At 37.5% G+C, this 11748-nt stretch overlaps 4 protein-coding genes across 6 annotated transcripts; 3 read left to right on the top strand and 1 right to left on the bottom strand.

Moving 5' to 3' along the window:
* The first annotated feature begins 274 nt into the window (after positions 1 to 274).
* Positions 275 to 3550, top strand: LOC106746122 (ATP-dependent DNA helicase II subunit 1-like). 3 transcript variants are annotated; one of them, XM_014622350.1, is made up of 9 exons: positions 275 to 373; positions 833 to 999; positions 1150 to 1321; positions 1444 to 1876; positions 1977 to 2076; positions 2237 to 2480; positions 2587 to 2748; positions 2863 to 3087; positions 3228 to 3550. In XM_014622350.1, exons 2-9 carry the CDS (start codon positions 847 to 849, stop codon positions 3350 to 3352), a joined length of 1614 nt encoding a protein of 537 aa, XP_014477836.1. In that variant the 5' UTR covers positions 275 to 373; positions 833 to 846; the 3' UTR covers positions 3353 to 3550. The 3 variants fall into 3 exon arrangements, with proteins under 3 accessions (XP_014477836.1, XP_014477835.1, XP_014477834.1); XM_014622349.1 differs by lacking the exon at positions 275 to 373 and adding an exon at positions 405 to 552; XM_014622348.1 differs by lacking the exon at positions 275 to 373 and having other exon boundaries at positions 826 to 999.
* Positions 3551 to 3834: 284 nt separating this feature from the next.
* Positions 3835 to 5292, bottom strand: LOC106746123 (guanine nucleotide-binding protein subunit gamma-1). Its single transcript, XM_014622352.1, has 2 exons — positions 5093 to 5292; positions 3835 to 4960 (listed from the first exon to the last, which is right to left on the bottom strand). The coding sequence occupies exon 2, from the start codon at positions 4953 to 4955 to the stop codon at positions 4743 to 4745; it is 213 nt and encodes a 70-aa protein (XP_014477838.1). The 5' UTR covers positions 4956 to 4960; positions 5093 to 5292; the 3' UTR covers positions 3835 to 4742.
* A 527-nt stretch (positions 5293 to 5819) lies between these two features.
* Positions 5820 to 9076, top strand: LOC106746002 (T-complex protein 1 subunit theta). The gene is made up of 5 exons (XM_014622091.1): positions 5820 to 5989; positions 6398 to 6700; positions 6856 to 7500; positions 7921 to 8361; positions 8562 to 9076. Exons 1-5 carry the CDS (start codon positions 5930 to 5932, stop codon positions 8751 to 8753), a joined length of 1641 nt encoding a protein of 546 aa, XP_014477577.1. The 5' UTR covers positions 5820 to 5929; the 3' UTR covers positions 8754 to 9076.
* A 611-nt stretch (positions 9077 to 9687) lies between these two features.
* On the top strand, positions 9688 to 10805 carry LOC106746017 (single-stranded DNA-binding protein, mitochondrial). Its single transcript, XM_014622116.1, has 4 exons — positions 9688 to 9834; positions 9924 to 10014; positions 10375 to 10494; positions 10572 to 10805. The coding sequence occupies exons 1-4, from the start codon at positions 9823 to 9825 to the stop codon at positions 10769 to 10771; spliced, it is 423 nt and encodes a 140-aa protein (XP_014477602.1). The 5' UTR covers positions 9688 to 9822; the 3' UTR covers positions 10772 to 10805.
* Positions 10806 to 11748: the final 943 nt, after the last annotated feature.

Genomic DNA, 11748 nt, shown 5'->3' on the forward strand with positions numbered 1-11748 from the left:
AAGAAATAAAAGACAATTTCTGTGTTATCTAAACAACTTTAATATTAGCGCTGGAAAATGAGTATAATCGATATGATTTAGATGTACTTTTTCAGGGAGCGCGTCGGAAAATGAGACTTTGAAATCCTTAGGCCAAGTCTACAATAGGTGCAGTAAACTTTAAGCCGAAGAAATTGACCAATCCGAGTCGAACGTGAGAAGAATGATTGCGATTCGTTAATTTCTTATGGCTTAAGGCTTACTACATCTATTGTAGATCTGGCCTTAATCTCATATTAAACTATGAATAGAGGATTATGATCGGACTAATCTGGTAATTTAAATCCTTTCTCCGGTTTATATGATTAGTCCGATTATTCTGCTGTGTGACCGTGTAAATACACCTTTATAGTTTTATAATTTCCTAACAGATAGCGTGTTTAACAGAAGTGAGCAGAAATTAGTGTGATATAATAGTGTGGTATAATTAGTATAATTTTTTACTAGCCTGTCAATGGTCGGTGGATCCTGCTAACCTCTAAAAATCTAACAATTCACTTGTGAATACAGCAAGTATGTTCGTTTTCACATTTGATCCCTATCATAATTGTTATCTTAGCTTTCTAAATTATTGTCGCTTTTACCATTTATTTAATCGTGACTTTAATTGTATTTATTTAATTATGATAATTTAACATAATTCTTATCTACGACAACATTAAGTTTGTTTCGTATTTTATACACATTTTATGTCTGAGCTATATAAAATCTTGTTTGCTTTGCTTGGTACTTATATTTTTTATGCTTCTAAATATCAAATACTTATCAAAGTAACAAATTGTGGTGATGGTAGAGATAGCAGTCAATATGCAAAACCAAAATATGGACGAGGAAGAAGATTTTGAAATGAGCCAATGGTATGGAGTAAGAGAAGCTACATTGTTTGTGGTTGATGCGACACAAAAAATGTTTGAGGAAGATCCTAAAAATAAAATCAGCTGTATCCGCAAATTTTTCAAGGTTATTAAAATTTCGCAGATTATGTGTTTATGAACATCAGATATATTGTGATTTCTATGAATTTTCTTTCGATATTATTTTACATCGATAACGAAGACTGGCTCTTAAGTCTTACAGAATAATTCATTATAGTCTTCATTGTTCTTTTAGCTATACAAGCAAATTCTACGACAAAAGTTAGCGTCGAATATGCAAGATTGGATAGGTGTAGTGTTATTTGGCACTGAGCAAAAGGACCCAGATTCATGTTGGAAACATATTCAGACTTTGCAACCACTGAGAGTTGTCACCTTGGATGATTTACAGCACATCAGAAAACTAAGTAAACCAAAAACAACAAAACTCAGTTAATGATCAATGCAGCATGTTCCAAAGATACTAATTACAATTTCCATCTGCCTTATCTGTTTTTATCTTCTAACATTGTTTCAATGTCTTTCACAGCAAAAGATAACATGAGATGTTACCAGAGTATGCAGTCTGACGATACTTACCCACTTTATGATGTACTGTCGCATTCAATGGACATCTTCTTGAAGATAAAAACAGTGCTCACCAAACGTAGGATAGCTCTGATCACCTGTCACAGCCCTGTGCTGGAGGAGGACGAGAAGTATCGGATCAGGTCGGCAGCAGCGTCTTTAGCAACACGGGATATCGAATTGTACGTGATTAGTTTGGATGATAATTGGGTGCGCGATGGTTTCTACAAGGAATTAGAGATGCTGTCGAGAAAGACGGACCCAGCTGTTTATAGGCTGACATCTATGGTGGATCTGGTGCAGCAGATCCAAGCACCGCCCAAGAACATCGCGCAATTATCCTTCAAGATGTGCGACAATTTGGAGCTTGATCTAGTTGTGCGTACTCTGGGCAGGTATGGCTTCTAAATATCAAATACCATTGGTGACAGTATTTATTTCTTCTAATGTCACCGCATTATTCCGTCAAATAAAATTGTAAATTCGTGTTTGCAGGAAACGTAGATGCTTGCAAATGAAGCAGCTAAGTAAAGCGACCGGTCAGATTCTGTCGAGATCGACATACTTCAAAGGCGACGAGAATTTTTATGATGAGGTACATTTTACCCGCTTAACGCGTAAAACAAATCTGATTAGGCGTATATAATGAGTTAGATGGTATATAATGAGTAGATACATCTGAGATACGGTGTATCTTAGGTCCTTGATATTAATGATTTTAAGATATCACTAATTTGTCTGATTCGTGTTAATAGGAGAACAATGACGATGAAGAAGCTGACTTGCCTTACCTGATACCGGAGGAAGTCAACTTGGAAACTGAGCGTGAGATCGGTGGCAGAAAGCTGCATTTCACGCCAAAGGAGATTTCCAGAGTGAAGCACATACATCCGCCGGCCATCAAGTTAATCGGCGTGAAGCCTATACCGAACGATCTCTTTCGGTACCACGTGAAACGGCAGTACTTTGTCAGACCAAACAACGGTAGTACTCGCAAAGGTAACTTAAACTCCTAAATAAATGGAATGCACACTGACGGCACCCAGTCCATCGATGTCGTACCTTAATGCAACAGCGGAATGTCAAGCGTCCCGTTTCTCCACAGACAATCTATTGTTCTTCGGCGCTTTATTGAACAAATGCGCCGCCGCGGGCAAAATGATAGTTTGCACATTCACGATGCGGGTGAACACTCAAACCAATCTCTGCTATATGATTCCGAACGTGGAATTGGGTGGTTTCTACTTATCGAAAGTTTCTTTCCAAGGTATTTGTATATATAGTCTCCTTTTTTTATATCTCTTATAATACGATGCAATACTTGCAATACGATTGTTAACAAAGTATTTTATATTCAGTGAGAATAAATTGTATTTTTTAGGAAGCATAGGAGATAAGAGCGAAGTGTTGGATCATTACAGGACGCAGCAGCAAGTAACCAACGAGGAGGTCGAGCTGTGGAAAAGGACTATCGATCAATTAAACATGGAATACTGTCCGCACAAGTTCAAATCCTATAAATTGGAAAGTCAAATACAAATAGTGGAAAAATTAGCTCTGGATAAGAAGCCCGGTCCGCCGCCGAACAATACTATCGAGCAGTCGTGTGAGTATCGTATTTGGTATCGCGAAGAATACAGTAGGATACGAACGAATAGAAAAAGATATACAAGATAAAGTACACATCTCTTTGTTTTGGTACTAAATTTATATAAAACTATAAGCAGCTGGTAATTTTGCTTTCAGTTCTGAAAACTTATAAGGAAGTGGCGGAACTTGTTCCTGAGTTTAAAACCATGTATCCTAATTTGGACAAATCCGACGAACCACCAAAGGCGAAAAAAGCTAGAAAGACTAAAGCAACATCATAATTTTGTAATTGTGCATATAAAGAGCGTAGTGTACAATGGGTGGTAGAAATATGTTCATAAGAAACAGGAATAAGAAATTGACCAATCATGTTCGAATATAAGAAAGATTAATCGACTATGAATGATTAATTTCTTACTTCTTGCAAACATACTGCTGCTTATTGTCGACCACGTTTAATATTAGTATATATATATATATATATATATATATACTAATATTATATATATATATATATAGAAAGAGAGAGAGAGAGAGAGAGAGAGAGAGAGAGAGAGTAGAATCGTAGGTATCAGTACGTAATTTGTCAGATCATTCCTGTTAGGACAGAATGAGACCGAAACTTGAATGGAGAAAAATCGTACAGCCGCACCTTGATAATATGATCAGAAAAATTGCAATATATTTCTTGAAATATAATTTTATATTCGTATGATAAAGTATTTCGAAGAAAGGTATTAGCTGGGGAAAAGATAAAATCATATTTTAAATATATGTTACACTTTATTTAACACATATTTGACCAGGAAAGTATATATGTATGTGTATTAAACATGTTTTTCTTGAAAATAAAAATATATTTAGATATATTACGTGACCATTACTGTTGTCAGTCTCAAACTTTGATAAAGGCACTTCATCAAGGCACTGGAATAAGACTGATCTGTGCAATGTATGTCATGAAGATTCATTCAAAACACATTGATTACAAGTCAACGTCGATTATTTCACACGTTCCATATATTCTTATTTAGATCTATTATCAAAATGCTTTATTATTATTAATCATGTCCTATCATGTTTAATAAATAATAATAGTCTGGACATGGAATCTATTTTTGGCAACCAGACAATTATTTTTATGATTTTAATAGGTACGCGAATATAAACAGTATATCTTCTTTTATATCCATATAAAAATACATTTGTTTTTCCAGATATAACTCGGAATTGGAGTAGCTTTAACCAGGCTATAGATAGTAGGAAAATTAGGCACACGCATGAACCCTTCGTAACTCATACAAGATTCTCTATAAACCTTCAACGAGTAATTCAGTGATTCCGGAAGCTTCATAAAAACTTCGTAAGCACAAAATACACTTTCGTTAGCAAACCTCTCGGCACAAAATGCACTCTTGTTAGCAGAAACAAGAAAGTTGCTTCTTTCAACAGATAGTTTCACAAATATCGTTGTCCCTTTGCTCACGCATAGAATAATTTAATAAGATCACTTACTATCCTACTTAATAAAAAAAAAAAAAAGGAAGATACATTAGTAAATATGCTTATCATTGTTATCAAAAACTGACACGCAGTTACAGGTGAGACAAAAGTTCAAACGTTCCTTGCGTGTCATGCCATGACCTTTTTTTTCATTGCAAGCACGTGGGTTTAAAGGATAACGCACGTGCTTTTCTCACGAAAGGGATTGGACTTTTGCGACGAGAAGCCTACCAGCAGACAATCCTCCTGCTCATGCTCGGTGATGTACTTCATCATATCCTCCACGGCCTTGCTCACCGTGATCCGTTTGAGGGCGGCTTCACGGCGCAGCTGCTCCGTCACTTGACGCTGCTGTTGCAAATTCGAGATCACCATGTCCATAACAGCTGTGTATGCGTACGGCAGAAATTAAAAAGCGGATCACCAATTGAAATTTCCGTTCGCGTAACAGAAGAACGGCGAGGAGGTAAGTGGTAAGGAAGCAAGGGACACACAGGCGATAGGTGTATCGAAGCTACCTTGGACACCTGGTCGTACGAAGCCCGGACCACTCGTTAAACCTGCGAGACCCGTCAGCTGGATTCGATTTCACGCGCTTCGTTCGTGATTTCTCTTATCCACACTTCCTTGCCCGTCTGTTTTTTCTTCAACGAATCTGGATACGGTACACTTGATCCTTCCTTCCTGCCAATCCCTTAAGGCGTCCTCACACTTGGCACAACATTGGTGCTTTCCATTTGGTGGCACAAGTCGGCACAAGCATCATCCTATCTTTGTTATTCATTGAATGCGGGACAAAGATAAAATGATGTTTGTGTCGACTTGTGCCAACAAATGGAAAGCATCACTTGTCACGCGATATCGTTAGGTTAGATATTTTCTCTCTGATGTATTGTTATATTTTTACAAAAGTTGGACTATATCGCTGAGGAATTAATACTGTAAACGTGTAATTATTAAAATAACATTCGGTCGATATAAATATTTTCTTACAATCGAGATGCACAATTTACTACAGGTGGAATAGCCGAAAGTTTAGGTTCGTTAACTTCTAATGAGTAAACAGAAAATATATAAAACAAGATATATATCTGTAGTATTTTCCGAATAAATAATTAATATTACTCAAATTTGTGCAAAAAGCGCTGATTGGCGAGCAGATTGAAAAGCGGGGCCCCAGTGCGTTCAAAGTAGCGCCGTTGCAAACGCGGTCTTTTTACCGGCGCAAATATCCCTAGCCTAGATGGAAGCCCATCCGGAAGAAAAATCTCGATCGTGTCGCTCCGGAGCAAACGAAAGCGCGTTGTCGCGTGTCACATGCGAATAGGCGAAGATCTTCGAAATTTCCGACGAAAATGGCTATGCACGTGCCGAAAGCTCCCGGTGTAGCGCAAATGCTCAAGGATGGAGCACGCGTAAGTGTAATTTTGTCGCAATAATCACAAATTATCAGAGCTTCGCTCCGATGACTAATGGATGTTCGCTCCCGAGTAGGCTGCACGAAGGAGGGATCGGCTTGTTCTCACCTTTTATAGAAATTTTCACATTTCAGCATACCGGAAAATTTACGATTCAAGAGAATTTCGATTGAATCTCATTGAAGTGTAATTGATATGACAACAAGATATGGCAGAAATTTATTCTCATCGGTCACTTTTTATTTCCTGAAAATTAAATTATATTCGATTGTTGAGCAATAAGATATAGGAATGTATTAAGAATCGAATATATTTGACATTGTGTTTTTATTTGAGCCAAACTTGAATATTTACTGAGGAAGAGAAGTCTCCTTTAATAAGTCATTTATTATTTTGTATTCTCAGTACTTTTCCGGTCTCGAAGAAGCTGTATATAGGAATATAACAGCCTGTAAACAATTAGCGGATACTGTGAGGAGCGCATATGGTCCTAATGGCATGAATAAGATGGTAATTAATCATATTGAGAAGCTGTTTGTGACCAATGATGCGGCGACAATTATCAGCGAGCTGGAAGTGGAACATCCAGCTGCACAGTTGTTAGTCCTAGCATCAAAGATGCAGGAAGCGGAAGTGGGAGACGGGACGAACTTTGTCATCATCTTTGCCGGAGCGCTGCTACATAATGCGGAAGAGCTGCTTCGTTTGGTACGTTGATTTCTAGTCTAAAATATATCCAAAATATTTAGATTTAATAAATTGAAATAAATCATTTTAATATCACATTCATCGTGATAGGACACTACACAGAAAGGATTTGTACTTGAACGAATAGATAATTCACATAAATTTTTCGATTACAGGGAATTACAACTTCCGAGATAGTCGAAGGTTATGAAAATGCCCTGGCGGATGCGCTGGTAATTTTACAGTCCTTGGTTGTGCACGAGGTGACGGACGTGCGCAACGAGGAGCAGGTGAAGAAAGGGATCAGGACCACTGTCATGAGCAAGCAGTATGGGAACGAGGATATTCTTGCGTCTCTCATCAGTCAGGCTTGCATTTCCATTCTACCGGAGAAAACAACGTTCAACGTCGACAACGTGCGAGTTTGCAAAATACTCGGCGGCGGGCTGAACAACTCCCAGGTGGTGCAAGGCATGGTGTTCAAACGCCAGGTCGAGGGAGACGTCACGACGAAGACCAGTGCCAAGATTGCGGTTTACACCGGTGCCATAGACATCACACAGACCGAGACGAAGGGCACTGTATTGATAAAGACCGCGGACGAGCTGATGAAGTTCTCGCGAGGCGAGGAATCATTGCTGGAGAACCAGATCAAGGCGATCGCCGAGAGCGGCGCCTCGGTGGTGGTGGCCGGAGGGAAGTTCGGCGACATGGCTCTGCATTACATGAACAAGTACAACTTGATGGCTGTCCGCATACCGAGCAAATTCGACCTGAGGCGACTTTGCAAATCCGTTAGCGCCACTGCGCTTTCGAAACTGGTAATTTTACTCATCCCGATCACGCCTCTCTTCGGCTGCGTTCTAAAATCCTGCTCGACTAGCAGAGTAGCATTAATTAATCATCATGGTAAAAGAATCTTTGCTTTTTGCGTTCTGATTGGTCAGTTGAATATTACTCCACCCGTCGAGTACGGTTTTGGAACGCTTTTTTTATTTAATTAGCTATATGTTTCTTTATTAATAATAGTGAGACGTTTGAACGTGTCATGTTCAAAGTATCTGTCATTGTTACTCACAATCTTCAAGTGACAGACTGATTCTGTAAAGATTCACCTCTTGAACCAACGATGAATCATCGATGATTTTATGAATTTTTGCGTTAATAACGTCTTTATCCACTGTAGATCTGCCTTTGCGCGTAACGTTGACTCAACTGAACAATAACGTTCTTTTCTGAAGGTACCTCCGTCGTCCGAAGAATTAGGATACGCCGATACGGTGTACATCGACGAGTTGGGGGACACCATAGTCGTAGTGTTCAGATTGGACGGGAAAGAGAGCCGCATCAGCACGGTGCTCGTGCGTGGTTCTACCGAGAACTACATGGACGACATCGAACGCGCGATCGACGACGGCATCAACACGTTTAAGGGCATCACGAGGAACGGCGCATTTTTACCGGGTGCGGGCGCCACGGAAATCGAGTTAGCCGCGCAATTGGCCTCGTCCGCCGACATGATGCCCGGCCTGCAGCAATACTCTACGCGCAAATTCGCCGCTGCTCTGGAGGTATTCCCCAAGACGTTGGCCGAGAGCAGCGGCACTCACGCATCCGAAGTTCTATCCAAGTTATACGCGGCGCACAAAGAGGGAAAGAAGAACTATGGCTTTAACATCGACGTATGATCCTTTCATTTTAGTTCATACTCGGGATATCGTTGTTTATTAATCGTTTATTGAATAGTGTATTCAGTTGAAAGCAGCCAATACGGCTGTGACGATAGATATAGACGATAGACTGGCCAATGAGCGATATTTTTTGAAGGATTCAGCATCAGTATCAATAGAGATAATGTGAATTGTATCTTCCTGTCTCACAGGGCGCAGGAGCGTCGGCCTTGATAGACACCGTCGAGGCGGGCATCTTGGATTTGTATTTGACAAAAGAATGGGCGATGAAGTACGCAGTAGGCGCGGCGTGCACCGTCCTCAAAGTGGATCAGATCATCATGGCGAAACGGGCAGGCGGCCCGAAAGCTCCGCCGGGAGGTGTTCGAGAGGAGGACGATTAATGGAACGCAGAACGACGCAGCGTGACCAGACATTTTTACGTTTAATTTAATTTAGCATTGCCTTTATGCAAGTTTCGATGTATTCAGAATATCGGTGGAATATAGCGAGTAAAAGTGAAGAGTTTGGTGTTTGTACTCGCCGCTTAATTCCACATACGTGGAAATACGAAAGAGTCATGTATCGTGCTTTTTCTAATGCACAGCGGTTCGTTTCCTGGGGATGAGCAGGAATTTCTACGATTTTATATTTGCACCCGATACAAATTCCGACACAAAATCCGTCAAATTCTAACGGGAATATTTAATAAAATTGTTACACACTATTCAATGGCATATTCTTCCTTTGCTTCATTGTGTTTGCTTATGTTCAATTCTTAACATGAGAGATGATAATAAAGATAAAAATGCTTAAAAACATCAAGCATGTGAAGTTAATAATAAACAACAAATAACCCGATAAACACCAACTATCAGTAACATCAATGTTATAATTTCCCACACAATATAACTGTTACATAACACACGCGTTATATTGCATTTACATTGTTAATGGGAAATTATAACATTGACATGTTACTATTAGTGTTTACTGGGTAATGAAGGAATATTGCTGATATAAAAAGACAAGTGCAAAAATTGCAATTAATTAGCTCAGGCGTCATTTGTTTTTGAAAATGTTCGCTCTTATTTTTAAATAGCACTATCTTTCAACGGACATGAAAGGATCTTTACGTTCAAGTAGTGCTACTCAATGACGGATCAGACAAAGTTTATAATCTTTGATAGTACGACCGAATGTAAATCTGATAGACTTTAATTGTTATTTACCAGTGAGAAATAAAAATTTGTTTTTCTTGACAATGAAAAATGGAAATGCGTACTTTGAGAACGATAAAAAGATAATCGATCTTTTAAGAAGAAAGGAATCGTGCATATCGACTCATCGATAGAACATAACCTTCCGTTAGTGGGAGTCATACACCGGTGTCTGTATGATTCTTGACTTGCAATTTGATTATTGCTATTTTATTTTTAGTGGACATAAATAATTTACAGTGGGCTTGTCACAATGTTGCGCAGAGTGAGTAATACTACTTTAATTATACACAGACAAGACGTAAAATCATTTTAGATTTTGTATTTTTAATTTTTGTCATGTGCTATTTTTAGGTTATCTTAGGAACACGCAATCATATCGGTCGATTAAACAACGCACGATTTTTATCACAAGACACTAATGAAGCCACAAAAATAGAAAAGTGTAATTATACAATTAACTATTCTTATATGCGTATATTTGTGCGAGATGTATTAATTACGTTGTACAACGTAATATATAATTATATGTGTAATTCATTCGTATATTCTCTGCCAGTATTGAAAATTTATAATTCATGTTACGTATATTACAGATTTTTAGTATTAGCAGTGAATATACATAGTAATATATAAAAACAGCCAAGGTATATTATATGTAATTTCTATATACATATGTATATATATAGAAGTATAAAGATTATTGTTAAGTAATTAACATTTAAATCATTTAATATATAAAATATACGAATTACTGCTTAATATTACTCACCTTAACATAAAATGTTCTCTGTTTTGATTGCAGCTGTAAATAGTGTAACTTTACTGGGAAGAGTTGGGGCAAATCCACAGAAACGTGGTACTACTGAGCATCCAGTTGTAATATTTTCTCTCGCAACGCATACAAACTATAAGTATGAAACAGGTCTGTAATCTGTTTTGTTTTGAAAATTGAATAATGTTATGTACAAATTGATTATTCCGAAATGTCTTCGTTCACAGGTGATTTCATGCAAAGGACAGATTGGCATAAGGTATGTGTCTTCAAACCTAATCTGAGGGATGCTGTATATCAGTTCTTGAAAAAAGGCCAGCGAGTAATGGTTAATGGTAGATTAAGTTACAGTGAATTTAAAGATGATGAAGGAAATTCTCGTCCTAGTACAGCTATCATAGCAGATGATGTAATATTTTTTCAATGAGGGCATATGTACATGTAAATGATATATCTTTTTAATAAAATTAAAAAGGAAGAATTTTCCTTCAATCTGTGTGATGTGTACTATGTTTATAATAGATAACAGAACGTTCCAAATTTTACATATCTAAGTTTAGTAAAAAACTGTGGCGATAATACTTTTCATTAAATATCAGATTTAGCAAAATTGGGACGTCTAACTTGGGAGAGTCAGAGTTTTAGAATTACTATTTTAAATGCTTAGTAAATTGTTCCGTGTGAAAATATATATTTTAATAGATTGTATTTCTTCGGGTTAGGATTTGTGAAAGAATGATACAAACATGTTCTTAATAACTAAATAGGTCTATATTTACAACATTCATTATTTCACGTTTTCACCGTAACAAGTTATATAATAAAATCAGCCTAATCTCTAGATCTCTATTTTACACGTTTTACTTTACATATGATGCTTGAAACGATATATAAAATTTTCCAACGTTTTCCCGCTTATAATATGTATGTATAAGCGGAATAAACGTACGCAAGTAAATATATATATATATATATACACGCACACATATACACATATATATACGTTATATGGTATGTATGTACTTATGTATATATGCGTGTATATATACGAAGACATGTAAATATATACATATATCTATTTACTTATTTATATGTACTTGGTATTTCTTTTTCACATTTGTCATGTGAAAGTTATTTACACGACCGTTAACACAAGAGTCAATAAAAGATGTACATAGATATTCTTATCTTGATAACATTGCGCACTTCTTCAGAGACCGACAGATGTTCGTGCGTTTCATCTAAATAATACCTACTTAATTGTTAACTTCCCTTTTTCATGCTATAGAGATCACAGTATACAAGAAGCCAGATGTAGTTCCATATGTCATTTATCCATGTGCATTTGTAAATCACTTTGTAAATCACTTCCTCTCCCCCTTTTGCTCCCCCCCCCCCCCCCCC

The sequence above is a fragment of the Dinoponera quadriceps genome, unplaced genomic scaffold, assembly GCF_001313825.1.
Source record: "Dinoponera quadriceps isolate SergipeBrazil2010 unplaced genomic scaffold, ASM131382v1 scaffold1782, whole genome shotgun sequence".
Classification (NCBI taxonomy): domain Eukaryota; kingdom Metazoa; phylum Arthropoda; class Insecta; order Hymenoptera; family Formicidae; genus Dinoponera; species Dinoponera quadriceps.

What these genes read in the sequence shown, in the direction of transcription:
- LOC106746017 (XM_014622116.1), top strand. An exon ending in AGCCACAAAAATAGAAAAGT is followed by an intron (nt 10,015 to 10,374) that starts GTAATTATACAA and finishes TTTTGATTGCAG; the next exon opens with CTGTAAATAGTGTAACTTTA. An exon ending in AAACTATAAGTATGAAACAG is followed by an intron (nt 10,495 to 10,571) that starts GTCTGTAATCTG and finishes CTTCGTTCACAG; the next exon opens with GTGATTTCATGCAAAGGACA.
- LOC106746122 (XM_014622348.1), top strand. Translation starts at nt 826, where the DNA reads ATGGTAGAGATAGCAGTCAATATGCAAAACCAAAATATGGACGAGGAA. An exon ending in GTTGTGCGTACTCTGGGCAG is followed by an intron (nt 1,877 to 1,976) that starts GTATGGCTTCTA and finishes TCGTGTTTGCAG; the next exon opens with GAAACGTAGATGCTTGCAAA. An exon ending in ATCGAAAGTTTCTTTCCAAG is followed by an intron (nt 2,749 to 2,862) that starts GTATTTGTATAT and finishes TGTATTTTTTAG; the next exon opens with GAAGCATAGGAGATAAGAGC.
- LOC106746123 (XM_014622352.1), bottom strand. Translation starts at nt 4,955, where the DNA reads ATGGACATGGTGATCTCGAATTTGCAACAGCAGCGTCAAGTGACGGAG.
- LOC106746002 (XM_014622091.1), top strand. Translation starts at nt 5,930, where the DNA reads ATGGCTATGCACGTGCCGAAAGCTCCCGGTGTAGCGCAAATGCTCAAG. An exon ending in CCACTGCGCTTTCGAAACTG is followed by an intron (nt 7,501 to 7,920) that starts GTAATTTTACTC and finishes TCTTTTCTGAAG; the next exon opens with GTACCTCCGTCGTCCGAAGA. An exon ending in ACTATGGCTTTAACATCGAC is followed by an intron (nt 8,362 to 8,561) that starts GTATGATCCTTT and finishes CCTGTCTCACAG; the next exon opens with GGCGCAGGAGCGTCGGCCTT.